The sequence below is a fragment of the Mauremys mutica genome, chromosome 3 (genome assembly GCF_020497125.1).
Source record: "Mauremys mutica isolate MM-2020 ecotype Southern chromosome 3, ASM2049712v1, whole genome shotgun sequence".
Classification (NCBI taxonomy): domain Eukaryota; kingdom Metazoa; phylum Chordata; order Testudines; family Geoemydidae; genus Mauremys; species Mauremys mutica.
The window spans coordinates 41,655,768-41,682,940 of record NC_059074.1 but is presented as its reverse complement, the minus strand read 5'-3'; the positions used below and the strand labels follow the sequence as shown (position 1 = coordinate 41,682,940).

General features: G+C 48.5%; 1 protein-coding gene across 1 annotated transcript in view; it reads right to left on the bottom strand.

Annotated features, from left to right (window-relative positions):
- Positions 1-262: 262 nt before the first annotated feature.
- LOC123365779 (protein CLN8-like) overlaps positions 263-27,173 on the bottom strand; it is a 42,689-nt gene continuing 15,778 nt past the window's right edge. The window contains exons 2-4 of the mRNA XM_045008661.1: positions 7,060-7,712; positions 5,505-5,738; positions 263-3,242 (exon numbers count right to left, since the gene is read on the bottom strand). Of these exons, the coding sequence (XP_044864596.1) occupies positions 3,147-3,242; positions 5,505-5,738; positions 7,060-7,602 (873 nt within the window). The 5' untranslated portion in view covers positions 7,603-7,712 and the 3' untranslated portion in view covers positions 263-3,146. The remainder of the gene's footprint in view (positions 3,243-5,504; positions 5,739-7,059; positions 7,713-27,173) is intronic.

Genomic DNA, 27,173 nt, shown 5'->3' with positions numbered 1-27,173 from the left:
TATATGAGCACTAAGTTGTTGCAACCATTCATTAAATAAAGGATCATAAAACATGTACAGAAACTGTAAGAAAAAGTAAAACCCCCTTACACAGTCAGCAAGTGTAAAATTTCACATCCTTCATCTACCAAGTAACTGGAAAATCCACAATTGAAACAAAAGAGACAAACTTATGGGCAGAACTGCGGACCACTCATCCTAAAGGTATTCAATACCAAATTTTCATTATTATTTGTTAATGATGTGTAATTATGATGTGTTTTCTAAATAGAAGTGTTATTACTTTGTAGAAACGTAAAGACATAAGTTCTGTAGAAACCACACAAGAGGCTCTGATTACATTTAAAAGAAAAATAGCAATTCTTTTAATAAAGGAGTCAGGTAACAACTTTGTTACATATACCTTTTGAGCCCATAGTATATCAGAAGATAACAGGAAGAGTGGAATTATGTCACATACAGGTTATCTTAATACACCTACAGTGGGGTATATCATAGGGTATGTCAGAGTCTAATGGTTGCCATTGATAGAGCAGTGAAATGTAATTGGATTTCATTATATCCACCAGCGGTAAAGTAAAAATTTGAGAAACATAGACTGGTGTACCTTAAAATATAACCCCAGTTATTTAAATTGAAATAATTGGCATAAATGAATAAATCAAGATTTCTATTTAGAGTTTTGGTCACAACGTAATCATCATTTGAGTACGGTACATTGTATTGATTTTTCAGAGTGCATAGAATACAGCATATACTGCAACTTTGTCACTTGCAGAAAAGAAAATGAAGATTGCACAATGGTAAGAAACACAACATTGTATGAGAAACACATACTGTATGTTGGAACTGGTAAGTAAGCAGAATACAGTGGTTTGTAGTACAAGAACAAAAGCCATGGCCCAACATCTAGCCAACTGCATACGGACCTAATGTAATAACCAGCCTAGGATCAGGATTCTTGTAATAATTCCAGTAACAAACATTTTCACCACTGCTGATAGTCATATCTTGAGTAATGATTATATATTGAAGGAATATCTTTTTATAATGTTATGAGTAAACAGAAATTATGTTTATTATTATTAGTTCTGTAATTTCATTTTCTCATCTAGTACTTACCAAAGGTCCAGTGTGACTCTTGTAAGAGGAGGGGACATATGCCTTGCCTTCCAGAGGGAACTAATAAAGAAAACCTAACTGATGAGAAGAAAGAGTACAGGTGCAACAAGTATGCATAATTCAGATGTTAACAAAACAATTATATAAAGAGAAATATTTTGGTGTTTGGAATAACACAGCTGGAATATAAACAAGTAATAGAGAAGTTTAATTTTACTGTTCATTTGAGTATAGAAAAAAGGTGTCTATACATCTATCTATCAAAAACTATCTATACATATATTTTGATGCTTGTTTTTGAAAAAAATTTGGAACTGAAAGTAAACAGTTCTTGTTTATATACCTGGTTACAAGAACATTTTTAAATTTTGAAAAATTCCTCTTTATTTGTGTCTATGTTTACAATGGCAATTGCAAAATGGTAGCAAATTGTAACAGGACATCAAAACGCACCATTGCTTGCTACCTCTCACCTTTGTCCACGGGTAGCTAATTGTGATGGATGGTGATGCCCCACTACAATTTGCTACCTACAGACCAGAGGATGTGAAAGGTACCCCAAATCAGATGATGTGAAAGGTGAGAGGCAGCAAATTGTAACAAATGACCCCACCCCATCACAGTTAGCTACCCTGACCAGACATGAAAGATCAGAGGTAGCAAATTACGCCAAAGGGACCCCCCCAATTCTTCATAATTCACTATCACTGGCCAAAATCAAGGGGTGAAGTAGCAGATTTGGATACAGTAGTATATGTGCCAGAAACTGATGTTGGTAGCGAAATGTGTTAGTAGCGGCTTTTGATGCGTCACTGGCCAGCCATACATGCTAGACCCAGGGATTGCTCAGTTCAGTTAACATTCCTTTTGCAGCTGGAATACATCTTCAGAACTGAATAAAAATGACATGGGTGTTTACAGGCGAGTTCAACAGCCTCACTGCCAGGTTGTCACACCTTTTCTGAATGTGACAGTACTGGAAGGATGGCTGGAAAGACCAAATTATCTTACAGGAAGACATTTCATTCAGCCTCCGGAGACTCTCTCATTGCTCTCAAGGTGCTCAGAATGGCTGAGACAGTCACTGATGAGGTCATAAATACGCACTAAAGGCATTCATATGCCTAGTTTACCATTTGAAGACCAACATTATGACACTCGCAGAGCTATATTGGTGGATGTTTTCCAAGCAGCAGACAGAGAATAATTGTCATTGACAAGGGATGCATTTATATCTACTATCAAGAGGGCAAACTAGCAGGCAATAGAATGGCTCTGGAATGATTGACCACATTCAAAACTGTCTTCGCCTATCGGGCACTGATGGGTCTTGGAGGATGGAACGATCACAACAATTATGCATAAAATACCATGCACTCCTTCAGCTAATCAAAAGCTCATGTAAAGACACCACTCTGCAAATGTGTGGCTAGCCATCTGCCTTAATAGAGATGTATGAGTGTGATGTGGATGATGATCAATATGACAACATGTCTAGCAGTGGCGCCCTAAACGGAGATCACACAGATAATGACTTTGATGAATAAATGTTTTCAGTCCTAAATGTCAAGGCTAAACTCCCTAGGATTGCCAAAGATCAATGTAATTTTCAGCTAAGCAATGCATCCCTCTGTTAAAGTATAATTTTAAGAAGTTGATATTTCAATATTTTCTCAAATAGATATATACATAATTGTTTTAGGTTTGTCACCATTATGTTCATGGGAGAAGGATATTATTCAAAAGCCCTAACTTGACCCATTTTTGACAAAGTTATATTATCAAAATTTCCACCAGCTGGAGGACTTAGAGATGGCAGCTGAAGGATGCGAGGGGGAGGGTAGGCAGTTAGTCCCTCTTGCCACTGAAATTATGATTCTGTAGATTTTACATACCTTGCCTTTCTATCACTAACTTGCCACTTCCCCCAGAATGAGATTTTACTACATTATGCTCAAACTAAATTAAACCTGCGTTACATTCTTCCGGACATATTTTCCAGTTACCCAACAGCTGTTGCAGCACTATATCATCTTCTTCTGAAGTGTTTCACTATTTAATTTACCAGAAGATTTATTTTTCACTGCTGTATTTGAAGAGTTCCCATTGTCAAAGTTAGACTCAGGACTCACAGTTTGTCAGACCACTCTGTTTTATTAGCACAGCGCTCTGCTAATAACACCCAGATAATGTGAGCACCATGCAAGACACAAACTATCTTATTTATATAGATAAAAGGGCTAGCACTTAACAAGATAACAAAGGAAGCAGAATCTGATAAGTTTACCTGGGCTAGACATGCATATTTTATTTCCTTACTATTACCGATCTTCTGTTAATGTTTCGCCATTAGCACCCTTGTTTATGCCTAATGTTTCTTTTCCTGGCACCTGTATTTCAACATTTCTTATTTCTGCTTAAAGGTGACCCTGCCAGCAGGTAGGGGGTCCTGGGGGACAACTACTGCACTGGTGGGGTGCAAAAATAAACTTTATTAAGAAAATCCAAAAACAGGGAAAATTCAATAGTGAGGGGTATGGGGTTTGTTAAGGTAGACAATTGGGGAGGGGTTTCTTTTAGTAAATAGTATAGGGGGTTTCAGTAGTGGGGTACAATACAGTTGGTAACCAATTAACACTGAAGTATAAATGTAACAGGTAGCTAACAATTTCTATGTAAAGGGTGTGTCACAGCAGCATATAACCAACTAACAGTTATGGGTAAAATGTGTTAAATAACCAACAACTCTAGGTAAAAATGCGTTACAGTGGTGTAAGTGTAAAATGTGAGGTGTGTCAGAGAGGAAAAGGGTAACCAATGGGGTTTTATGCTAGATTTCAGCAATACAATTGAGGTTTAGCAGCAGTAGGAGCGGGGTGAACACGTGGGGGAAGGGATTAAAAAAGAGAAAGAGAGAGAGAAAAGCAGTGGTAGAGGAATGGGGATGGGAGAAGAGGGGCACGTGGTGGAGCAGAGACCAAAGGCAGAGGCGCTGCAGAGGGAGATTTAAACTCAGGGAGACACAGAGAGCAGACAGGCTGCAAGTTTAAACAGCAGAGAGACTGCAACGAGTGACTGGGGAGCTTGGGGGGAGACACGGGCAAGCTCGGGGCGGGGTGTTAGGGCAGCGGGAAGACAGACTTAACCACAATTATACAGAACACAGCAAAATCTTATCTATGATCTAACTTAACCAAGACTACACAAATTAGCAAGCAACAGAACACAGTGCAACAATTTTTTAAACTTAACTTACGGAGCACAATACAAACAATTCTCTAAACCTAACTTAACCACAGCTATGCAAAATGAAATTACAACTTATCTAGACTAAGAACCTGATTTCAATAGGTGCACCTTACACTATGTCGATTCTTTGATTGGGTGGAGGAGCAGTTCCAGAGGGCAGAGTGGTGTGTGCCCAGGGTACAGCCCCGGGGGCGGGGGTGGGGTGGTTAACTAGTGGTGGCTGCAGCAGTGGGGCGGCTGCAAGCCGGCAGCCCAGGATACAGTCCAGGAAGGCACAGCTTAGCAGCGGCACAGGCAAAGGTGCTGCGGAGCAAGAAACAGATTACAGATACAGACCAAGGAGTTAGCTTGGGTCTGTCTGCTGGGGAAACAAGGCCAGCAGCTAGGACGGGGGAGTTTGCAAGAGGGAGTTCTTACCAATCCCCAGGACAGCAGCAAGCACAGAGACAGGAACAGCAGTAGCATCAGAGGATGGCTTACAATAATCAGGAGATCTCCAGGCACAAATTCGTTGTTCGTGGGAGGGGAGTTTAAAAACGGGGGTACGCTCAAAAACAAACGAGAGCGGGGAGAGGGCCCCCCAAAGACCCCTAGCTGATCAGACCAGGTGGCAAAGCAAGGACCTTCTCCGAGGTCTGATCAGAAAATGTCTGGCTTTAAAGGCAAACTTGGGCAGTTTCCCACCAGTACTTTTGATTGGCTCCTCTTGATACAGGGGAGGAGAGAAGGCAGGGAAAAACTGCAGGTAAGCATAGGCATGCCCGGGCATGTTCTGAGCCACAGGTATGACTCATATGCTTAATTAGTTGGCCACTTCAGGTTTTGCATTTTTGGGCAGCGCCCCCTACACCGAGCCTGGGTCTGAACAAAGGAGCCAAACAAAGAAGCAAGAAGCCCCCTCCCTAGGCAGAGCAATGGCTCCAGTTAGTCTGCACAGGCCATTCCTATGAATAGGGCTGTGACTTTAGTTAGCACAATGGCCAGGAGGGGCGGCCACACAGGACAAACAGAAAGGAGAGGGGGAAAAGGAATGCAGCAGGGGGACAGCTGTAACAGACAAAAGATACATACAACATTTCTTTAATCCATTCTTATTTTTACAATATAATTCATTCTACTTTCACACCACCAACTAGGAAGAACTTCTCAGTTGTTTTGTATGTCCAGTATGGATTAATTCTTAATGTAAATATACTTAACCCCATGAAAAAGACAATAAAATATGGAAGTCCCATATTGTCTACCACATCATTCCAATTGGAAATACACACCCACAACAGGTGATAAGAAAGAACCATGCGGCAGTGAAACATGTGGATCAGTATCCATTGGTTTGCCTTCCACAAAAAGGTGTTAGCATAGCCAGTCTGGAAGAAACAACAATAAGGAAGAGACATGAGATTGTACTTTCAAGATAAGGCAGTCAGCGTTTTCTAGGCTTTCCTGTAGTGTTTAGTGTAAACTGCCATACAAAGATTAAATCTTTTTTCTCTTGAGTGCTAAAAGATTGCACATTTATAAAGCACCTTTTGTCCAGCAGAATTCTAAACCACTTTGCCACCTATGTGCATACAACATCACTTAGGCTTTGGCTACACTTGCATTTCAAAGCGCTGCCGCGGCAGCGCTTTGAAGCGCTAAGTGTAATCAAAGCGCCAGCGCTGGGAGAAAACTCTCCCAGCGCTGTCCGTACTCCACTTCCCTGTGGGGAATAACGGACAGCGCTGGGAGCGCGGCTCCCAGCGCTGGGGCTTTGACTACACTGGCGCTTTGTAGCGCCGCAATTTGCAGCGCTGCAGAGGGTGTGTTTTCACACCCTGCTGCAGCGCTGCAAATTTGTAAGTGTAGCCAAGCCCTTAGATGCAGCCATCTGTTGACGGGAGGAAGACAATCAAAACAAAGCACCTCTCACAAAAGTGCAGGGGGGCTAGCAGGGTCTGGAAAGTTATGGCAAACACCTCCCAAGCAAACCTTGACTCTAGCTGCTCTAGCATCTACATGCACGGACAGGCCCTGTTTAAGTTCTCATTAAAAGCATCACAGGAGGGCTGAGGTGAACCTGTCAGGGCTTGTGGCTATATAGTTTTAAAGAGTCCAGATATTTTAGAATTTATGCTTAAACCACTAAGACATACTGCTTGGAACGGATTGTGGTTTCAGAAGAGGGCTGATTTCTTCTCTCCCTACAAGCATCGCAGATCTCTTCAAAGCTGTTCTCCCTCTTTAAATCCATAGAGTACACACACACACACACACACACACACCTTTAGTCTCCAACAGAAATTCAGTGGTCTATATTAAGCTTGTTGGAGTTGATGAGTTATTCTTATGTTACTATTTTCAGTCAAACAAATACTTTAAAAACAGAGTTTAGTCACCTAATCTTTAGTCTTGTGCACTAGAACCCAACTAGAGTCTGTAAAGTAATTTTTTAAAAATCTTTCAATTTTCTTTCTTTGCTACAAAATGGGCAAAAATGTTTAATATCTAAGTATTTAGCATGTTACAGTTAAGGATTCCCCTGGCCATTTCACTTCAAGTTTGGAAGGAAAAAATCTTCCTTGATCCCAGAACTAATCTCTTAATTTGGAGGCCAATATTTCTTTGCAGATATTTTTTGAGCAGGAGGCAATGTGAGCTTTATAATGGAAACTTCTATCACCAATAATAAATACATCAAGTTATTACCTTTAAAAGCACATGGGAGAGGCAAGTTGAAGGAGAACTCATCTCAAGTAGCAGTCCCACCAGGATTAGATAGTGTCCAGATGTTATGTTTGCTATCACAACAAAAATCCCACCAAATGCAAATAAATGATGAAGCACTGTGACCACATCAAAAATTCCGAAAACAATATTAGACACATGAAGAACTACATTGTCAAGCAAAAAGTAGCCAGCGGCTATTAAGCAATGAAAATAGCTCCACTTTTGCTGTGAATACACTTGGTCAGCTTGAAAAACTGGATCTATGAACAAGGCCCACAACCCAGCTCCACAACTCTGAACTGCAAACAGGCCACGTGTCATATGCGTATTCCAGAAGGCCTTCTCCATTCCTGACAAAGTGCGATAACTGGCACTGATCCATGACGACAACCAGTGAGCTAGAAGAAATACTCCCAGGTAGATAAAAAAACCAGCTGCTAGTAACTTCAAACGAACTTCCCACAGAACATAGTCCCAGTCATATATGTCTCTGGATGTTCCACTCTCCTTTGCAAGATTCATTTCTTCTTCTCTAATTCAAAATATTTGGAGGGAGTCTGAAGGTTCTCATCCACGTGTTGGTCTATGTTAAAACTACTGAGCCTGTGCTGTTACACGGAGCAGAAACCCATCTGCAATTTAAAAAAAAGAAGAGACATGTAGAGAGTGGCCCAGTGTATGTGACCCCTGCCAGAGGGTGAGGAAGGCCCGGGACAAGTGGAAAATGGCTGTAGGACCCTTGTCCATCATAGAGGAGCCTTTCCAGAGGGGGGCCCAGGTCAAAAGGGGGGCTCTGAACCAAGAGAGCCTGAATCACAGCCCCCCCCCAGACTGGAACACTGGGAGAAGACCCCAGCCAAGCTTGAACCCCAGGGGTATTTGGGTGGGGAAAGGGCATGGGCTGCATAAGCCTTCCCACAGGCAAACTACGAGTGCCATTGAGCAACCTCGACCTAAAGGGGGGTAGGAAACTGGAAGGGCCTTGTGTAATTCTCACCAAGGAATGGGAGGGATGTTGGGGGCATCCCTGGGAACGTGGGTTGGTTCGAACTTCCCCAGGTCACTGGCTGAAGTGACCCTGCTCAGTTCGGTCTCAAAGGGGGGAGAGATGTGATGAACTGGGACTGTTCTTACTGTGGTCTGTGAATGCTGAGTGGGGGATGTTTGCCTGGGAGGACAGTCTGCATTGGGGGATGGGAGACTGGATGGAGGGAGGATGCCTGAGCATGTAACATGAGAACCCAGGAAGAGGTTAGGGGCCAGGTGACACCTCTGCCCGGGAAGCTGAACACAGGCTGGGGGGGAGGAGACGCGGGGGAGGGAGAGGAGTTGCAGGAGCTGGCTGAGGAATGGAGGGAACTACAGACAGGGCTCTGACCCTCCAAGAGGGGTGTGGTGCTCCTGGGACCCCAAGATGGACCTAATTAGGGAGGATCCTGTTGTCTGTGCCTGCAAAACCTGTTTTGGACTGTGTTCCTGTCGTCTAAATAAACCTTCTGCTTTACTGGCTGGCTGAGAGTCATGGTGAATTGCAGGAAGCCAGGGGTTCAGGGCCCTGACTCCCTCACACTCTGTGACAATAACTATGTACTTTGGAACTGTAATGCCCCACTACTCCTGACCTGATCACCTGAGATGCAGCTTTCTGAAATGTCAATGATGAAACCTCAGTGATGAGCCCAGATTTGAACTGACTGTGGATTCCAGAGAGTTGGATAAAGTGTTCTGGATAAGCCAAGTGGAAACGGTCTCAGAGGGAATCTCAACAATGTCGCTTTGCTTGCAACATGGAATATCAGACACCAAAAAATAAGGCATCATTCTACAAAACCTTATTCTAGTAAATGGGACTACTTACACGAGAAAGGGCTTCCAGGATCAACGTGTGAACAGAATTGCACTGTCAACATCTGAACAGAATTAGACCAAAAGGTCTTTTATTCCTGAAGCTAACTAAGGGTTTGTCTACACTCATAGAGTTTTTGCGCTGTAGGTTTCACCGGTGATAGGAAACTAGTGAAAGTAAAGTGCTGGTCTGTGTACTCACTCAATTCCTCAGGTGTCAGAGAGTGTTTACACTACCAGCACTTCCATCACCAATGAGAGCAGCATTGTAGGGCAGCTATCCCACAGTGCAGCTCTCTCCACAGGTCTTGTGGGAAGGGGGGTGGTGAGCGAAGGCATTCTGGGTCCCTGCTCAGTGCCCCGTGCTGCCCTACTTCGTGTCTCAGGAGCCCCTTTACTTCCTGGTTTCTTTCGTGGCATTCTTTTTAAACCTCCTGCTGTCTGGCTGCTTTCCTGGCCACATCTACAAACAAAGGGAAAGGGAGCTTCAAACTTCCCAGGGCTTACATGGGGAGGGGCGGACATCCATGCATCAGAGCAGATGCTGGCCAGAGTGGCCTTTTTTGGAACTGTGGCCAGGGCCGGCTCCAGAGTTTTTACCACCCCAAGCAGCAAAAAAAAAAAAGTCACGATCAGCTCTAAAGCCGCCGCTTCAGTCTTCGGCTGCAATTCGGCGGCTGGTCCTTCATTCTGAGAGGGACCGAGGGACCCGCTGCCGAATTGCCGCCAAAGAGTCGGACGTGCCGCCCCTCTCCATCGGCCACCCCAAGCACCTACTTGCTGAGCTGGTGCCTGGAGCCAGCCCTGACTGTGGCATATCCTCTGGAGGCCAAAAGGTGTTTACACGGCTAGAACATGTCATCACTTTCACAGCAGCGCAAAAAGAACAGCGGTAACAGCTGTATGCCTCTTGCAAAGGTGGTTTTCTTTTTGCGGTGAAACTTCTGAGTTTCACCACAAAAAGTCATTAACAAGTGTAGAGGTTCCCGTGGTGTTAGCGCAAAAAAGGGACTTTTTGTGCTTTAAATGGTAAGTGTAGACATACCTAAGTGGGTAGTACATAGAGAAACAACCTCCTTATTGTCACACCCAGCATCACAGTTATTACTAATTGTATATGCCAAAATTTTCGAGTTAATTAAAACTTCTCCCATATGATGTGGTTTAAGGAAGCTGAACATTTTCATTTTTCTTTTAAAATATCAGTGAGCACAGGTCTATTTTGCTGATGCATTAGACTAGAGTGGCATGACCACTAGACACAGCACATCCTGTCAATATAGCTAGGGGAAGAACTGCCCAGAGAGTCTCTCATTTCACACAGTTTGACTGGGAGAGCTGATGGGAGATAGAAGAGGAAGCCATATAGATCCTTAGTAGCATAGGCGAAAAGCTTCTACAGCGATGCCTTCCTATCCTGCTCCCCAATATAATAAATAACAGAAGCATCCAAATAGCTACAGAGCAATGGAATATTGTTTATTTATATTCTCAGAGGGCCTGATTCTGCTCTCCTTTACACCAGAGTAACTCCACTGGCCTTTCCTTCCCACTGCCTTGCATCTTGGACCAGTGGGAGAGTTAAGAATTCTAATTTGGTAGCATTTTACACTCACCCTACACTGAGGGCCGGCTTTAGGCCTATTCCACCAATTCCCCTGAATTGGGCCCCGCGCCCAGTGAGAATCCCTTCCCTGGCTAGAGGCGCCTTTTTAATTTTTACTCACCTGGAAGCACTCTGGGTCTTCAGTGGCACTTCGGCGGTGGGTCCTTCAGTGCCGCCGAAGACCTGGAGCAAGTGAAGGACCCGCCGCCGAAGTGCCGCCAAAGACTCGGAGCACCGCTCAGTGAGTACAAGCCTCACGTGTTTTTTTACATTTTTTTTTAAGTCATCCCTGCCGGGGCCCCGCCAAAACTGTTCGAATTGGGCCCCGCACTTCCTAAAGCCGGCCCTGCCTACACAACGTACAAGGAAGTGGGGAATCAGGCCATTAACCGTAAGCATAGTTTACAGTGGTGTGAAGAGAAAGTCCCAGAAACTTTCCTTTCTCAATTCCTCAAAGAGAAAACAAAACACCCTCCAACCTCTGCCTCCCCTCAGCACAAGCACAGTTACCTCCAGGCTGTGTGAAATTCCCCTGACTTCATGCACTAGCCTCTTTCCAGGAAATAGGATGTTTTCTCAGCATTTAACCAAAAACAAGTTACTTAAAGCTCTCTAATCTCCACTCCCTGCTCCTCACATGAAGGAACAGTACAACACACCGAAAATATTTGCAAGAAGGGGAAACAACAACAACGAAAGCTAAGTGCTGCAGTAGGGGGACTGCGCTGGTGAGTATCTGAGTGTCTGTTGGGGGGGCAGTTTGGCAGTTTGACTGTGTGCTTGATTGTTTGATTGCTTGTTTGACCAGTTTGATCTGGGAGTGCTTTGTTCCAGCTGGGCCTGACTGTTATAAAAAGGCAGTCAGCTGCGAACCAGCTGAGCAGCGAACAGCAGAGAGGCAAACAGAAGGAGTTGCCTGGAGAGAGCTCTTAGAAGGAAGAGACCATGGATGCTGAGCAATCCGCCGTTGTGACCTGCACAGGATGCGCCATGTTCGTCTTCCTTCCACAGGATAGGAGCGACTTTGTCTGTACCAAGTGCAAGCTGATCTCCATCTTGGAAGAGAAGATTCAAGGTCTGGAGAAACGAATAACAACCCTGCATTCCATAAAAGAAAATGAGGATTTCCTGGATAGACGTCAGGATCAGCTGCAGCGGGCACAACGTTCTGAAGATTCAGAGCAGGCTACGCAGCGGGGACAGAAGGCCAGCGAGGATAAGTGGCGGCATGTGACTTCCAGAAGGGGAAAGAGTACCAGAAACATCCATGTACCAGAAACACAGATACAGGTGAGCAACCGTTTTCATGTTCTCTCCACAGGTATTAGTGCAGAGAGAGGAGTGGATGATGCACCTGAGGGAACAGAGCAGAAGGAGACTCCACTGATTGGAAGGCATGAGATGCACCTTCCTAGGGATGGGGGTTCCACGACCACCACTCCCAAGAGGAGGAGGAGGGTGGTGGTGGTCGGGGACTCTCTCCTCAGGGGGACTGAGTCATCTATCTGCCGCCCTGACCGGGAGAACCGAGAGGTGTGCTGCTTGCCAGGGGCTAGGATTCACGATGTGACGGAGAGACTGCCGAGACTCATCCAGCCCTCGGATCGCTACCCCTTCCTGCTTCTCCACGTGGGCACAAATGATACTGCCAAGAATGACCTTGAGCGTATCACTGCAGACTACGTGGCTCTGGGAAGAAGGATAAAGGAGTTTGAGGCGCAAGTGGTGTTCTCGTCTATCCTCCCTGTGGCAGGAAAAGGCCAGGGTAGAGACCGACGAATCGTGGAAATCAACGAATGGCTACGCAGATGGTGTCGGAGAGAAGGGTTTGGATTCTTTGACAATGGGATGGTCTTCCAAGAAGAAGGATTGCTAGGCAGAGACGGGCTCCACCTCACGAAGAGAGGGAAGAGCATCTTTGCAAGCAGGCTGGCTAACCTAGTGAGGAGGGCTTTAAACTAGGTTCACCGGGGGAAGGAGACCAAAGCCCCGAGGTAAGTGGGGATGTGGGATACCGGGAGGAAGCACAAGCAGGAGATTACAAGAGGGGAGGACTCCTGTCTCAGACCAAGAAAGCGGGACAATCAGCGGGTTATCTTAAATGCCTATACACTAATGCAAGAAGCCTGGGGAACAAGCAGGGAGAACTAGAAGTCCTGGCACAGTCAAGGAATTATGATGTAATTGGAATAACAGAGACTTGGTGGGATAACTCACATGATTGGAGTACTGTCATGGATGGATATAAACTGTTCAGGAAGGACAGGCAGGGCAGAAAAGGTGGGGGAGTTGCGTTGTACGTAAGAGAGCAGTATGACTGCTCAGAGCTCCAGTATGAAACTGCAGAAAAACCTGAGTGTCTCTGGATTAAATTTAGAAGTATGAACAACAAGGGTAATGTCGTGGTGGGAGTCTGCTACAGACCACCGGACCAGGGGGATGAGGTGGACGAGGCTTTCTTCCAGCAACTAACAGAAGTTGCTAGATCACAGGCCCTGGTTCTCATGGGTGACTTTAATCACCCCGATATCTGCTGGGAGAGCAATACAGCGGTGCACAGACAATCTAGGAAGTTTCTGGAAAGTGTAGGGGACAATTTCCTGGTGCAAGTGCTGGAGGAACCAACTAGGGGAAAAGCTCTTCTTGACCTGCTGCTCACAAACAGGGAAGAAATAGTAGAGGAAGCAATAGTGGATGGGAACCTGGGGGGCAGTGACCATGAGATGGTCGAGTTCAGGATCCTGACACAAGGAAAAAGGGGAAAACAGTAGAACAGAGACCCTGGACTTCAGAAAAGCAGACTTTGACTCCCTCAGGGAACTGATGGGCAAGGTCCCTTGGGAGAATAACATGACGGGGAAAGGAGTCGAGGGAAGCTGGCTGTATTTCAAAGAAACCTTATTGAGTTTGCAGGAACAAACCATCCCGATGTGTAGGAAGAGAAGTAAATATGGCAGGCGACCAGCTTGGCTTAACAGTGAAATCCTTGCTCGTCTTAAACACAAAAGAACAGCTTACAAGAAGTGGAAGATTGGACAAATAACCAGGGAGGAGTATAAAAGTATTGTTCAGGCATGCAGGTGTGAAATCAGGAAGGCCAAATCACACTTGGAGTTGCAGCTAGCCGGAGATGTTAGGAGTAACAAGAAGGGTTTCTTTAGGTATGTTAGCAACAGGAAGAAAGTCAAGGAAAGTGTGGGCCCCTTGCTGAATGAGGGAGGGAACCTAGTGACAGAGGATGTGGAGAAAGCTAGTGTACTCAATGCTTTTTTTGCCTCTGTCTTCACAGACAAGGTCAGCTCCCAGACAGCTGCACTCTGCAGCACGGTATGGGGAGGAGGTGACCAGCTCTCTGTGGAGAAAGAAGTAGTTCGGGGCTATTTAGGAAAGCTAGACGAGCACAAGTCCATGGGGCCGGATGCGCTGCATCCGAGGGTGCTAAAGGAGTTGGCCGATGAGATTGCAGAGCCATTGGCCATTATCTTTGAAAAATCATGGTGATCGGGGGAGGTCCCGGATGACTGGAAAAAAGCTAATGTAGTGCCCATCTTTAAAAAAGGGAAGAAGGAAGATCCAGGGAACTACAGGCCAGTCAGTCTCACCTCAGTCCCTGGAAAAATCATGGAACAGGTCCTCAAGGAATCAATCCTGAACCACTTAAAGGAGGGGAAAGTGATCAGGAACAGTCAGCATGGATTCACCAAGGGCAAGTCATGCCTGACTAACCTAATTGCCTTCTATGACGAGATAACCGGCTCTGTGGATGAGGGGAAAGCAGTGGATGTACTATTTCTGGATTTTAGCAAAGCTTTTGATACAGTCTCCCACAGTATTCTTGCCAGCAAGTTAAAGAAGTCTGGGCTGGATGAATGGATGGTAAGGTGGATAGAAAACTGGCTAGATGGTCGGGCTCAACGGGTAGTGATCAATGGTTCCATGTCTAGATGGCAGCCGGTATCAAGTGGAGTGCCCCAAGGGTCGGTGCTGGGGCCGGTTTTGTTCAATATCTTCATTAACGATCTGGAGGATGGTGTGGACTGCACCCTTAGCAAGTTTGCAGATGACACTAAACTGGGAGGAGTGGTTGATACGCTGGAGGGTAGGGATAGGATACAGAGGGACCTAGACAAATTAGAGGATTGGGCCAAAAGAAATATGATGAGGTTCAACAAGGACAAGTGCAGAGTCCTGCACTTAGGACGGAAGAATCCCATGCACTGCTACAGACTAGGGACCGAATGGCTGGGTAGCAGTTCTGCAGAAAAGGACCTAGGGGTTACGGTGGACGAAAAGCTGAATATGAGTCAACAGTGTGCCCTTGTTGCCAAGAAGGCTAATGGCATTTTGGGTTGTATAAGTAGGGGCATTTCCAGCAGATCAAGGGATGTGATCATCCCCCTCTACTCAGCACTGGTGAGGCCTCATTTGGAGTACTGTGTCCAGTTTTGGGCCCCACACTACAAGAAGGATGTGGATAAATTGGAGAGAGTCCAGCGGAGGGCAACAAAAATGATTAGGGGGCTGGAGCACATGACTTATGAGGAGAGGCTGAGGGAACTGGGATTGTTTAGTCTGCAGAAGAGAAGAATGAGGGGGGATTTGATAGCTGCTTTCAACTACCTGAAAGGGGGTTCCAAAGAGGATGGATCTAGACTGTTCTCAGTGGTAGAAGATGACAGAACAAGGAGTAATGGTCTCAAGTTGCAGAGGGGGAGGTTTAGGTTGGATATTAGGAAAAACTTTTTCACTAGTAGGGTGGTGAAGAACTGGAATGGGTTACCTAGGGAGGTAGTGGAATCTCCTTCCTTAGAGGTTTTTAAGGTCAGGCTTGACAAAGCCCTGGCTGGGATGATTTAGTTGGGTTTGGTCCTGCTTTGAGCAGGGGGTTGGACTAGATGACCTCCTGAGGTCCCTTCCAACCCTGAGATTCTATGATTCTATGATTCTATGATTCTATGAAATACCAATAGGCAGGTTCTCCTAGGCTCACCCTTTCCATTCAGTAAAATAAGGGCTGTAGTTAATAAAGCCCTTCTCCATCCAGCACCATTTGCTTGCTGCTTACCGGCTGCTCTGCTTCACTTGCTCTACCCTTTCTCCCCGCAGCCTCCGTGCTTTCCTGTGATGTGCTCAACAGCAGCGATCAGCCGACTGCAAAACAGAGAAGTCCGGGCTGCTTCTTCCACCTTTGCAGAAGCAGCTGCAAGAGCCTTGAATCCCAGCTCCTCAGCACAGCCGGGACAGACGCCTGTACACACGGGATAACGTCGCTTCCTCCTGCCCCACCCTTTGTTTCCGCCTGACATTAACCGTCCCGCCCTCCCCGGAGGGCGCAGTGGAGCGTCCAAATACCCCGCACTGGCAAGCCGGACTCTGGGGTTGTTCACAGCTCTCCTTGGAGCTTAATTCTGCAGGGCAGGAGGGGGGCAGGTCACACTCTGCCCTGGTGCTGCAGCCAAGTTTCGCGTTGCACTGATGGAAAGGGCGATCGCCCCCCGTACAGAGTCCTGACAAAACACTGCACGGGGGAGTGTGTTGTCATTGGCAGCGCAGCTGGTAGGATGCAAAACATGTCCCGTGCAAAGCCAGCCTGAGCCCAGCTAGAACCACTGAGCTGGGTAGAAACCTGGGAGCTGGAACCAATCCCTCCAATACCCCGCTGTGGGGCAGGATGTGTGTGTCCCCTGCGTAGAAATAGTGTGTAACTCACACGTGTGTTGGCTGTATCGCGCCTCGAGTGTGGTATACGCAGGGCCGCCCCGAGGGGGGGGCAAGAGGGGCAATTTGCCCCAGGCCCCGCGCCCCACGGGGACCCCCACCAGAGTTTTTCGGGGCCCCTGGAGCAGGGTCCCTCACTCGCTCCGGGGTGCCCGGCAAACTCTTGCGGGGCCGGGCGCAGGAACTTCTGCCGCTCCCAGTCTTCGCCGGCGGGGGGTCCTTCCGCTCCGGGGCAGAAGGACCCCCCGCTGGCGAATTACTGCCGAAGACGGAGCAGGAACCGCCGCCGAAGTTCAGCTCGGTCTTCGGTGGTAATTCGGCGGCGGGGGGCCCTTTTGTTCCGGGACCCGCCGCCAAAGTGCCCCGAAGACCCGCGGCGGCCCCCCCCCCCGCCGCAGAATTACCGCTGAAGACTGGGCTGCGCTTTGGCGGCGGGTCCCGCTTCGGCGGTAATTCGGTGGCGGGGGGGCCCCCGCCGCGGGTCTTCGGGGCACTTCGGCGGCGGGTCCCGGAACGGAAGGGCCCCCCGCCGCCGAAGACCCCCGGGCCCCCGGAATCCTCTGGGCGGCCCTGGGTATACGAAGGGACCCACGTCTTGGTTTTGCGCAGCTTAACGTGGGACATTTCTCACCGGCCGTAGTCACGGATTTCCCTCTCCGGGTGCTGCCCCGCTGGGGCAGGAGCCTCTCCAATGTGCCCTGTAGAAGCGGGACTGGGGCGAGGATGAGCGGGGGTTGGCGAAGGCAGGGGACTGGGGAAATCGGTGGGGATTTAGGACACTGGAGAGTCAGGGGGAGCACCTGGAGTAAGATGCCTGGGGGTTGTTTGGAGGGGGATTGCTGAAGAGAACAGGTTAACTGGGAGGTGGGCGAGGACAGGCGGGTAATGGAGCCTGGCTGGACCAGATGGGGAAGGGTGATTAGAAGCATTTAAAGCCTCGAGCATGGGGAGGAGGGTTTGGAGCAGGCTCCCCCGCCTACATTACTTCTGATTAGCTTTCCCCACTCCAGCTTTGTGCCCCATTATCCTGCTCCTTTTCCTGCCTGCCCCTTCCCCCAGCCCCCAGCTTTGCTACTCACCGAGTCTCCTCTCGCTGTTGCCTGGAGCTGCTTCCTGCTGACACTGGCTGCGAACCCGCGTGGGGACCGGGGCAAACCCCGGTTAGTCTCGTTTCAGTTTCACTTTGCTTATCTTACGCCCTAGCAAAATGCTTCCATGTTCGGATTCTTGCTTTAAAAAAAAATCGTAATATTTATGCATTCATTTCTACCCGACGGAACCTAAATTTGGGGCTTAAACAACCTGACATTGTCCCTTTAATTATTAGGAAATTAACTTTAGAAACCAACGTGTGTGACACTGAGATGGCCCTAATCTATAGTTCCCAAGAGCACACTTTCTGGTGACAGCTAGAGCGTGAAATTCACCTTGTACAGGGGTTCAAATAAGGCTCTAGCTAGCAGTGATTAGTTCTTAGGCATTAATCAACCTTAAACCAGCTTTTATATCTAGCATTTAGAAAAGGGTCCATCTATTAACCAGAGTAAATGTAGATTATTCTGTAATTTTTCAGCATATGAACAGTTTTTATTTTACAAAACTGTTAGAGATTTTAGTAGATCGCTAAATTCTGCTGCATATTTTTTTATTCCTAGTGTTGTATTAAAAACAGTATTCAGATGATTTTGTTCACTATATAAAATGTTTGCAAGTCTTATGACATTCTTGCAAGGACATCCAGTGTCATAGTAGTTGGAGGTTGCAAGAGACCTTTAATGGAGTCTTATACTGATTTCATGTTCCACAGGAGATGTGTAATACATTTGCAATCTGCACATGGTAAGAAAGCCATTCAAGAGTAGTGGAGCAGTCTAGAATCTACACATTTTCTTATGCCCAAACCAGACCTATATTGATGCCCATGTGTCCACGTTGCCACTACCAGATGCAAATCTAGGACAGGGATCATTTGTGGTCACAGACTGGAAGTGTTGTTATTTATGAAACTCATCTACCATGTGGTTCTAGGGGGTTCTTTTGATAAAACAACAAAGAAAATAGCTCGAGGCCCACCCAGTAAAGTGAGAAAATTACAGACCACTCCTAGGCATCTCTAAGAGACAATACTTCCCCTCTCACAAACACTGAGTCTGTGTATAGAAAAGAAAACTTTTTGTTAAAAGAGGTAAGGAACCCGACATTAATTTGTGAAAACACCACAGGCATGATTCAAAAACATATGACCACGATCGAAACACCCAACCTCAGGGTACGTTGGGCACCATCCTTATCCTCAGCTTCTCACCTTGCAGTGTGAAAGTCTGAGAAACAAATGTTCCTTTAACACACCTCGCCCCTCTCTCTGCAATGAACCCCATTCACAATTGTCCTTGGTCGGCAAAAACCCAGAGTTTAGAGGTGCATTCGCAAGAGTTCACCTCCCATCCTGGGGAGGGGTTGTGTGGAGACAAGGCATTGAGCAATGCTTCAGCTGCTGCTGCCATGCTGTTCGCTTCATGTCGCTTCCTGCTGCTCTGCCGTTGTTCACTCTGCCACTGGGCGCTGTGCCATCGTCCACTCTGCCACTGCATCACTGTTCACTGTGTTGCTGCACTGTCAGCCACTCCATCGTCACTCACTCACCCCACCACTGTGCCATCAGCTGCTGTGTTGTCATTCACTCTGCTGCTGTCCTCTCCACTGCAACCTCTGTGATGTCTTGAGGTCCCACCCACCACTAGAGCCCAGCGCGGATACAAACTTTGTACTGGCATCTGATCTGTGATGCGCAAAAATGGTCTGCATATATAAAGAGGATATCCGTGGATTTGCAGGGCTCTACCCACCACTTAACACAGCTCTCAGGCCTGGTCTACACTAGGATCTTAAATCGAATTTAGCAGCGTTAATTCGAACTAATCGCTCAACCGTCCACACCAGGAAGCCATTTAATTCGAACTAGGGGGCTCCTTAGTTCGAATTTGGTACTCCACCCCGACAGGTGGAGTAACGCTAAATTCGCACTTGCTAGCTCGAATTAGGCTAGGTGTGGATGCAAATCGAACTTAGTAGCTCCGGGAGCTATCCCACACTGCACCACTCTGTTGACGCTCTGGACAGCAGTCCGAGCTTGGATGTTCTGAGCAGCCACACAGGAAATGACCCGGGAAAATTTGAAATCCTTTTCCTGTCTGGACAGTTAGAATCTCATTTCTTGCTTTGACATCGGGGCGAGCTCCGCGGCACCTGCAACGATGCAGAGCTCTCCAGCAGAGGAGTCAGCCCAATGCAAGAATAGAAAGAGATCCCCAGCATGGACAGACCGGGAAGTCCAGGATCTGATCGCTGTGTGGGGCGAGGAGTCTGTGCTGTCGTAGCTGCGCTCCAACAAGCGTAATGCAAAGACCTTCGAGAAGGTCTCCCAAGCCATGACACAGAAAGGATACAGCCGGGATGCGATGCAGTGCTGCGTGAAAGTCAAGGACCTGAGGCAAGGCTATCAAAAAGTCAGAGCGGCAAACGGACGCTCCGGAGCACAGCCCCAGACATGCCGCTTCTACGAGGCACTGCATGCCATTCTCGGTGGGTCTGCCACCACTGTCCCACCAGTGACCGTGGACTCAGTGGATGGCATAGTGAGCCAGGACAGTTCCTACTCGATGTTCGCCGATGGGCAAGATGACGAAGGGTCCGTGGAGGAAGGCGCAGGCGACAGCGAACACAATGCCGCTTTCCCTGACAGCCAGGATCTCTTCATCACCCTCACAGAGATCCCCTACCAACCCTCACCGGCCGTGAACCCGGACTCAGAGTCAGGGGAAGGATCAGGCGGTAAGTCGTATAAACAAGAAAATATTTATTTGCTCGAAAACATGTATACCAAAAATATAAATTCTATCTATAAATACTATATCTAAAAGTTTTTAAAGGGAAACTAAACGAACAGTAGGTCTACACAGATTGGGATGGAACAATAGTCCTCCATGGACAATTCCACAAATGCTTCAAACAGTTCCTCAAATACCATCCGCAGGAGGTTTCGAGGAAGAGGTGCCTTATTTGGTCCTCCGGTGAAGCTCACTCTTCCACGCCACGACATCCTCAGATACAGGGGAACCATCGCCTCTACCAGCATGGCCGCGTAGGGTCCCGGTCGGTGAAGTGCTTCCCTTAACATCCTTTCTTTCTGCACTCGAGAGACACGCCTCAGGGTAATCTCGTTACTGAAGTGCTGCATCTAATTAGGGCAATTAGCGAATAGTTACTGTTCTTAATGGTTTACTTATACTTTGCATAACAAAGCCCCGCGCTTAGCAGCCACGTGCTGTAGGCCACACAGGAAAAGCATACATTGATCTTTCCCCTGCAGTGTCGGGAGTGGCTGCAAAAGGGTCATAGTATCTGATTTCCAGATTGCCTTTAGCACGACGGCACAGCTATCCGTTAACTGATAAGCATAATGTACTGTAAGGCTTACCAGGACTCTCTGCTAGAGGGATTCTGCTATCTCTCCCGACTTCTCCGCTCTCCTGTTCAATGGCGCAGCCAATCAGAGCGTAGGCCAAAATGTTGTGCTTCTCTGGAGACCACGTGACACTTGTTGTCCGGTACGGTCTTCTTCATAGAAATTGACTAGACGGTGTTCACTGTTCGCCAAAATGTATCTGTACAAGGAAATCACTAACTTTCCCCATCACACAGCTTCGGCTCCTTCCCGGACTGCCCCGGCATCCCCCTCGCAGAGACTGGCAATGATTAGACGGCGAAAGAAGAAGACTAGGGACGACATGTTCGCTGAACTGATGGCCTGCTCCCGAGCAGAGGCTGCAGAGCAGAAACACTGGAGGGAGACCCTATGTGAGCAGCATCGCACACTCATGGAACGTGAGGATAGGTGGCGGCAGGAAGACCAGCAGACCACCCAAACGCTGCTTGGTCTCATGAAGGAACAAACGGACACGCTTCGTCGCCTTGTTGATGTCCTGCAGGACCGCAGGCTGGAGGACAGGGCCCCCCTGCAGTGTCTCTGCAATCGCCCTCCCCAGCCAAGAAGTCCTGGCCCCCCCCTCACCCAAAAGTACAAGACGGAGGGGTGGTAGAGGCCGTGAGAACTGTCACTGAACCAGAGCAGAGCGGCCGTGTACCCCGCACTTCTCACGTTAGAAATTTGTAGAAGTGCTTCCCTTATAGGCTCAGCCAGTCCCAAATCCAAGGTTCATCCCCCCACTGTTTATTAGATTAATAAAAGATGTTTGCTGTTAATCACTGTTTCCGTCATGTCTTTCCTGTCAGAGGATTTTTCGGTGTATGGGGTGGACAGGGGTTTCATACTTGCACGGTATAGCCTACAGTACCAGGGTACAGACTTGGGGAAAGGATCAACTGCGGGGCACACACACACTGCAGTCAGTAGGCACCAGGGTCATTCTGTGTTGTGTATGCTGCCCCTGATCATTTCGTAATGTGTATGCTTGTCCAGGTTCCTAGCGCCTGCCACGCCATTACTGTGAAGGCAGGCTGCCCTTACGATGCACTTGCAACGGATCCACGAGCCTATCCGCTGCCCTGAGCCCCAACAAGAGCCCTCATCCACGGACAGATAGTCACCCTTCTCCCACACCCATCACCCCTTCCCACGCAGAAACCCGCAGCCCACTGCCGTCATCCAAACCCCTATGCAAAGAAGGCACCACTCGCCCCTTCCTGCAAACCCTCCCCTTCATGCAGAACCACTGTCATCCGTCCCCCACCCCAGGGACCTATGTAGGAGCAGGAGGATGTCAGTCCTCTATGGAGGAAGCGGTCTGTACGTCAGTGCACACCGTGCCCAGCACAGTATGCGTCCATGTCTCAACACCAGAACAGAAATGCAAAGTAAAAGAAAGATTTATTAATAATGAGTGTAACAATTAATTTGCTTAAAAACGTGCTTTGGAAGTGGGGGAAACTTGGAGAACGCGGCATGTAGCTGCAGATCCAAATCGACACAAACTGACACAGGCCCAGGGTCAGTTTCTCTTGAAAGCAAGTGGAGAGTCATAGGTTACCCTGATCTCCGAGGAAACTTGCTTTCAAAGCCTCCCGGATACAGAGTGCTTCCCGCTGGGATATTCTCTCGGCACGGGTGTCTGGCTGAGCGTAAACTGCAGCCAGGCGATTTGCCTCAACCTCCCATCCGGACAAAAAGGCCTCGCCCTTGCTCTCACACAGATTGTGCAGCACACAGCATGCAGCAATAACTACGGGGATATTCTTTTCGCTGATGTCCGAGCGAGTGAGTAAGCTCCGCCATCTCCCCTTGAGACGTCCGAAAGCACACTCCACCACCATTCTGCACTTGCTCAGTCGGTAGTTGAAGAGTTCCTTCTCTCTGTCCAGGGCGCCTGTATAGGGCTTCATGAGCCAGGGCATTAGCGGGTAGGCTGGGTCCCCGAGGATCACTGTAGGCATCTGCACATCCCCAACCGTTATTTTGTGGTCCGGGAAGAAAGTACCTGCCTGGAGGAGTCTAAAGAGACCAGAGCTCCTGAACACACGCGCGTCATGAACCTTGCCCGCCCACCCGACGTTGATGTTGGTAAAACGTCCCCTATGGTCCACCAGTCCTTGCAGCACCATGGAAAAGTAGCCCTTTCGGTTAATGTAATCGCTGGCCTGGTGGGCCGGTGCCAGGATAGGGATGTGAGTCCCATCTATAGCCCCACCGCAGTTTGGGAATCCCATCGCGGCGAAGCCGTCTATGACAACCTGGACGTTTCCCAGGGTCACCACCTTTGAGAGCAGTTGCTCAACGATTGCGTGGGCTACTTGCATCACAGCAACCCCCACGGTAGATTTGCCCACGCCAAAGTGGTTCGCTACTGACCGGTAGCTGTCTGGCGTGGCAAGTTTCCAGAGGGCTATGGCCACTCGCTTCTGCACACTCAGGGCTGCTCGCATCCGGGTGTCCTGGCGCTTCAGGGCAGGGGACAGCAAGTCACACAGTTCAAGGAAAGTGCCCTTACGCATCCTGAAGTTTCGCAGCCACTCTGTGTCATCCCAGACCTGCAGCACTATGCGGTCCCACCAGTCCGTGCTTGTTTCCCGGGCCCAGAATCTCCGTTCCACACCATGAACGTGACCCATTGCCACCATGATCTCCACTGCCCGGCGTACCCTGCTTTCTGAGAGGTCTGCGCCACTCTCCTCACCGCGCTGCCGGAGCCTCCTCGCCCGATTTCTCAGCAGCTGACTGTTGCAGAGGTGGACGATAAGGTGCGAGGAGTTGACAACGGCCATAAGTGCAGCGATGATCGCAGCGGGCTCCATGCTCGCAGTGCTGTGGCGTCCGCGCTGTCACTGACCAGAAAAGTGCGCGAACAGATTTCCCGCCGGCGCTTTCAGGGAGGGAGGGCGTTTGTGAGTGACGGTTGAATGATGACAGTTACCCAAAACCACCCTCGACACATTTTTCCCCCAGCAGGCATTGTGAGCTCTACCCAGCATTCCAATGGGCAGCGGGGACTGCGGGAACTGTGGGATAGCTTCCCACAGTGCACCGCTTCCAAAGTCGACGCTGGCCCCGTGAATGTGGACTCAGAAATTCGAATTAGTGTATTTAGTATGGATACACAAATTCGACTTCATAAGGTCGAATCCACAAATTCGAACTAAGTTGATTCGAAATAGTCTTGTAGTGTAGACAAGGCCTCAGTGAGTTCAGCTTGATAATGGGGGAGCCTCACTGCTAGTGCAGCTGGGCAGTGTCTTTCACTGGAGACAATGTCCTACATCAGGCCTAAAACAGCCCTGATTGTCAGTGATTTCAACTCTAGTGATCCATAAGAAAATAAAAGACTCTCAGTTGAGTTTAATCAGCTCTGTCTTTAAATAATGGAGGGAGGGGGGATTGAAAGGTGTCTAAGACTCTTGGGCAGAGCCACACACACCCCACTCTCTCTCCCCTTTCACTGGGATTCGGCATCTCTTCCTCCTCCTTAGTGAGTGCAGTTTAGTTGAGGATGACCCCCTCAACAAGGGCAGGCCAAGCACACCTCTGCCACCACCCACTCACACAAGCACAACATTTTTTCATCACCCCTGCACCCAACATCAAAGTGGCTTGCAGTCCAGCACCAGTCAAAGGTGATCATTTGGGCAAAGCAGCTCCATCATGCTGTGCACATGAACAGAGTGGGCATGACTATGCCAGCAGGTCTTAAACTGTGTCTAGGGACCCAAAAGTGGGTCATGGCCCCATTTGAATGGAGTTGCCAGGGCTGACTTAGACTTGCTGGGGCCCAGGGTCAAAGCTGAAGCCCGAGCCCCATTACTCGGGGCCAAACCTGAAGCCCAAGTGCTTCAGCCCCTGGCTTCGGGGCTCAGGCTACAGGCCTCCTGCCTGGAGCTGAAGCCCTTGGGTTTTGGCTTTGACCCTTCCACCTCCTCCCACCCCTGCCACCACCCAGGGTGGTGGGGTTCAGGCTTTGCCCCCAGCCAGGTCAGCAGGGCTCAGTCTTCAGTCCCCCATTCTGGGGTTGTGTAGTAATTTTTGTTGTCAGAAGGGGGTCACGCTGCAATGACATTTAAGAATCCCTGGTCTATGCAAACAAGGTCAGTTCCTGAAGTCTTTTCCCCTAGCTCATCACTAGACGTTAGGGGAGAGCTTATTCAGACCCTGCTCACATCTAGACAGTGCCACAGGTGAACATAGTACCTTCTCAACAAATAACATGGTTATGTCTCTCCCTGAGAGAATATTACAGTCCAAATAAAACATAAGACATTGAGAGATAACAGTAAATAAAGGGTGAGGATATGTGACAGGGTGGACTGGCCCTGCACTGGGGCTGAGCAGGGCTGCCCAGAGGATTTGGAGGCCTGGAGTCTTCAGTGGCGGGGAGCCCCCACTGCCAAATTGCTGCCAAAGACCCAGCACTTCAGCAGCAGGTCCCGGGGCGGAAGGACCACCTGCCACCAAATTGCCCCCAAAGACCCGGAGCGGAAGAAGCTCCAGGGGCCCGGGCCCCACAAGAGTTTTCCGGGACCCCCGGAGTGAGTGAAAGACCCCATTCCAGGGGCCCTGAAAAACTCTCGTGGGGGCCTGGGGCAAATTGCCCCACTTGACCCCCCCCCTCTGGGCGGCCCTGGGACTGAGAGAGTTAACCCTTCCCTGCTGGCAGAGCAAGCCACCCCGCTGAGGCTCTGCTGGGCATGCTCCAACCGGGAGCCAAGCACAAAAGCCTGCAGAACTGCTCAGTCAGGACTAGCGGCTGGGGAAGGAGGATGCCCAGTGGAAGCTCCAGCCCAGGAGCAGTTGCGACCTTTACAGGGGGGAGCTGAGGAGCCAGGAAGCGAACTCAGAGACTGGCAGCTGTTGGAACCCCAGGGAGTGCCGGGTGCTGAGGCACCTGGAGACCCTGATGCCACAGGAACTGATAAGTTTGGAGAACAGGTAGGAAGTGACCCAGAGAAGGGAAGGGAGTGGTATCTACCACCACCCTGAGGGCAGCATGTTGCGGTAGGATTCCCCGTAGCAGATCACGCAGTTACTGATAGGGCCCTGGGCTGGAGCCTGGTGAAGGTGGGTGGGCCCCGGGCTTCCCTACTGGGGGTCTCTAACCCCCCCTTTGTCACGACATAGTTCACTGACCCCCCTCTCACCCCAAAGGAGACAGACGGACTCGGGTCATGCTATCCCCTGAGGGGAAAAGAATTTAGAGACACTCTGGCCATTAGGTCACACTGTTTTAGGAGCACACTATAGAGACTCCAGCCGCTAGGCCGCGCTACCCTGCCAGCAGAAGGAAGGGTAGCTGGTCCTTGGGCCCCATTGCTTTAGGAGTGCACTATATGGACTCAGGCTGCGGTATCCTACCAGGGGAAGCGGCAGCCCTGACTACCGGGGAGGTAGTAAAACCAACGTAGATGCAGGGAGGTGGGGTTAACCTCACCCCGCCCCTTGAATCAAAGGGGTTGATTGGGTACAAAACCCACCACAGGATACAACAGCAAAAGAACAGGACGTACTTATTGTTATGCACATCCAGATTGGGTTAATCCAATGCTTTGTAGAGCATCCCAGAAAAAACAAACAAACAAACAGCTCTTCTATTTATAAGAAATTAATTTTGGTGACATCTCTACCTGGCTGTGCTCCGTGTGTACACACACACACACACATTTACAGTAGTGAATAAAACTTAACGAACTTACATTTACACAGACATGTGTTATCCAACCCTTAGTGTACACGTCTCTTAATTTCAGAGTTCTAGATGCTTGTGTGGGTGTACTTAAAGATCCTGAACCTGGAGACAGCGCTCTGTTGGTCAAGCAAAGTAGTCCAGAGAGGTCAACAAAGATCAGAGTGATTCTAACTTGGCACCAATCCAGGCTGCACAACCCCTGTGAAGATGTGAGTTGTTATAACAGGGATCATTAACTCTGGATCCTGATTAGACAATAAGACCACTTCTTCTCTTCTCAGACTCAGGGAAAGCACTTAAAGTCTCTTTACTACTCCCCTTGCCCTGAAAGCAGTTTCCCAAACAAAACAAAAAATGGTGGTTACTCACACCGTCTTCACTGCATGCCAGGCTCTGTTAGTTCCGGTCACAGCAATAGCCTTTTGCCCTGGCTCCAATGAAGCCCAACAGTAGCCTCTTTGGCTCCATGGTGGTGATGGTAATATAGTATTTTATTTGCCTGAGATAGAATGTTGGGTTTTGTTCGCCCATTTGATTTGATATTCTTGTATCCTTATTAACATATGTGAGCAAGAAACAAAGACACTGTGTGTTGCTTCTGCCTAGCAAGATGTGGTTTTTAGTACCATGCAAAAAGATAAGAAATAGGGCTGTCTATTCATCACAGTTAACTCATGCAATTAACTAAAAAAAAAATCACGATTAATCGCAGTTTTAATCACACTGTTAAACAATAA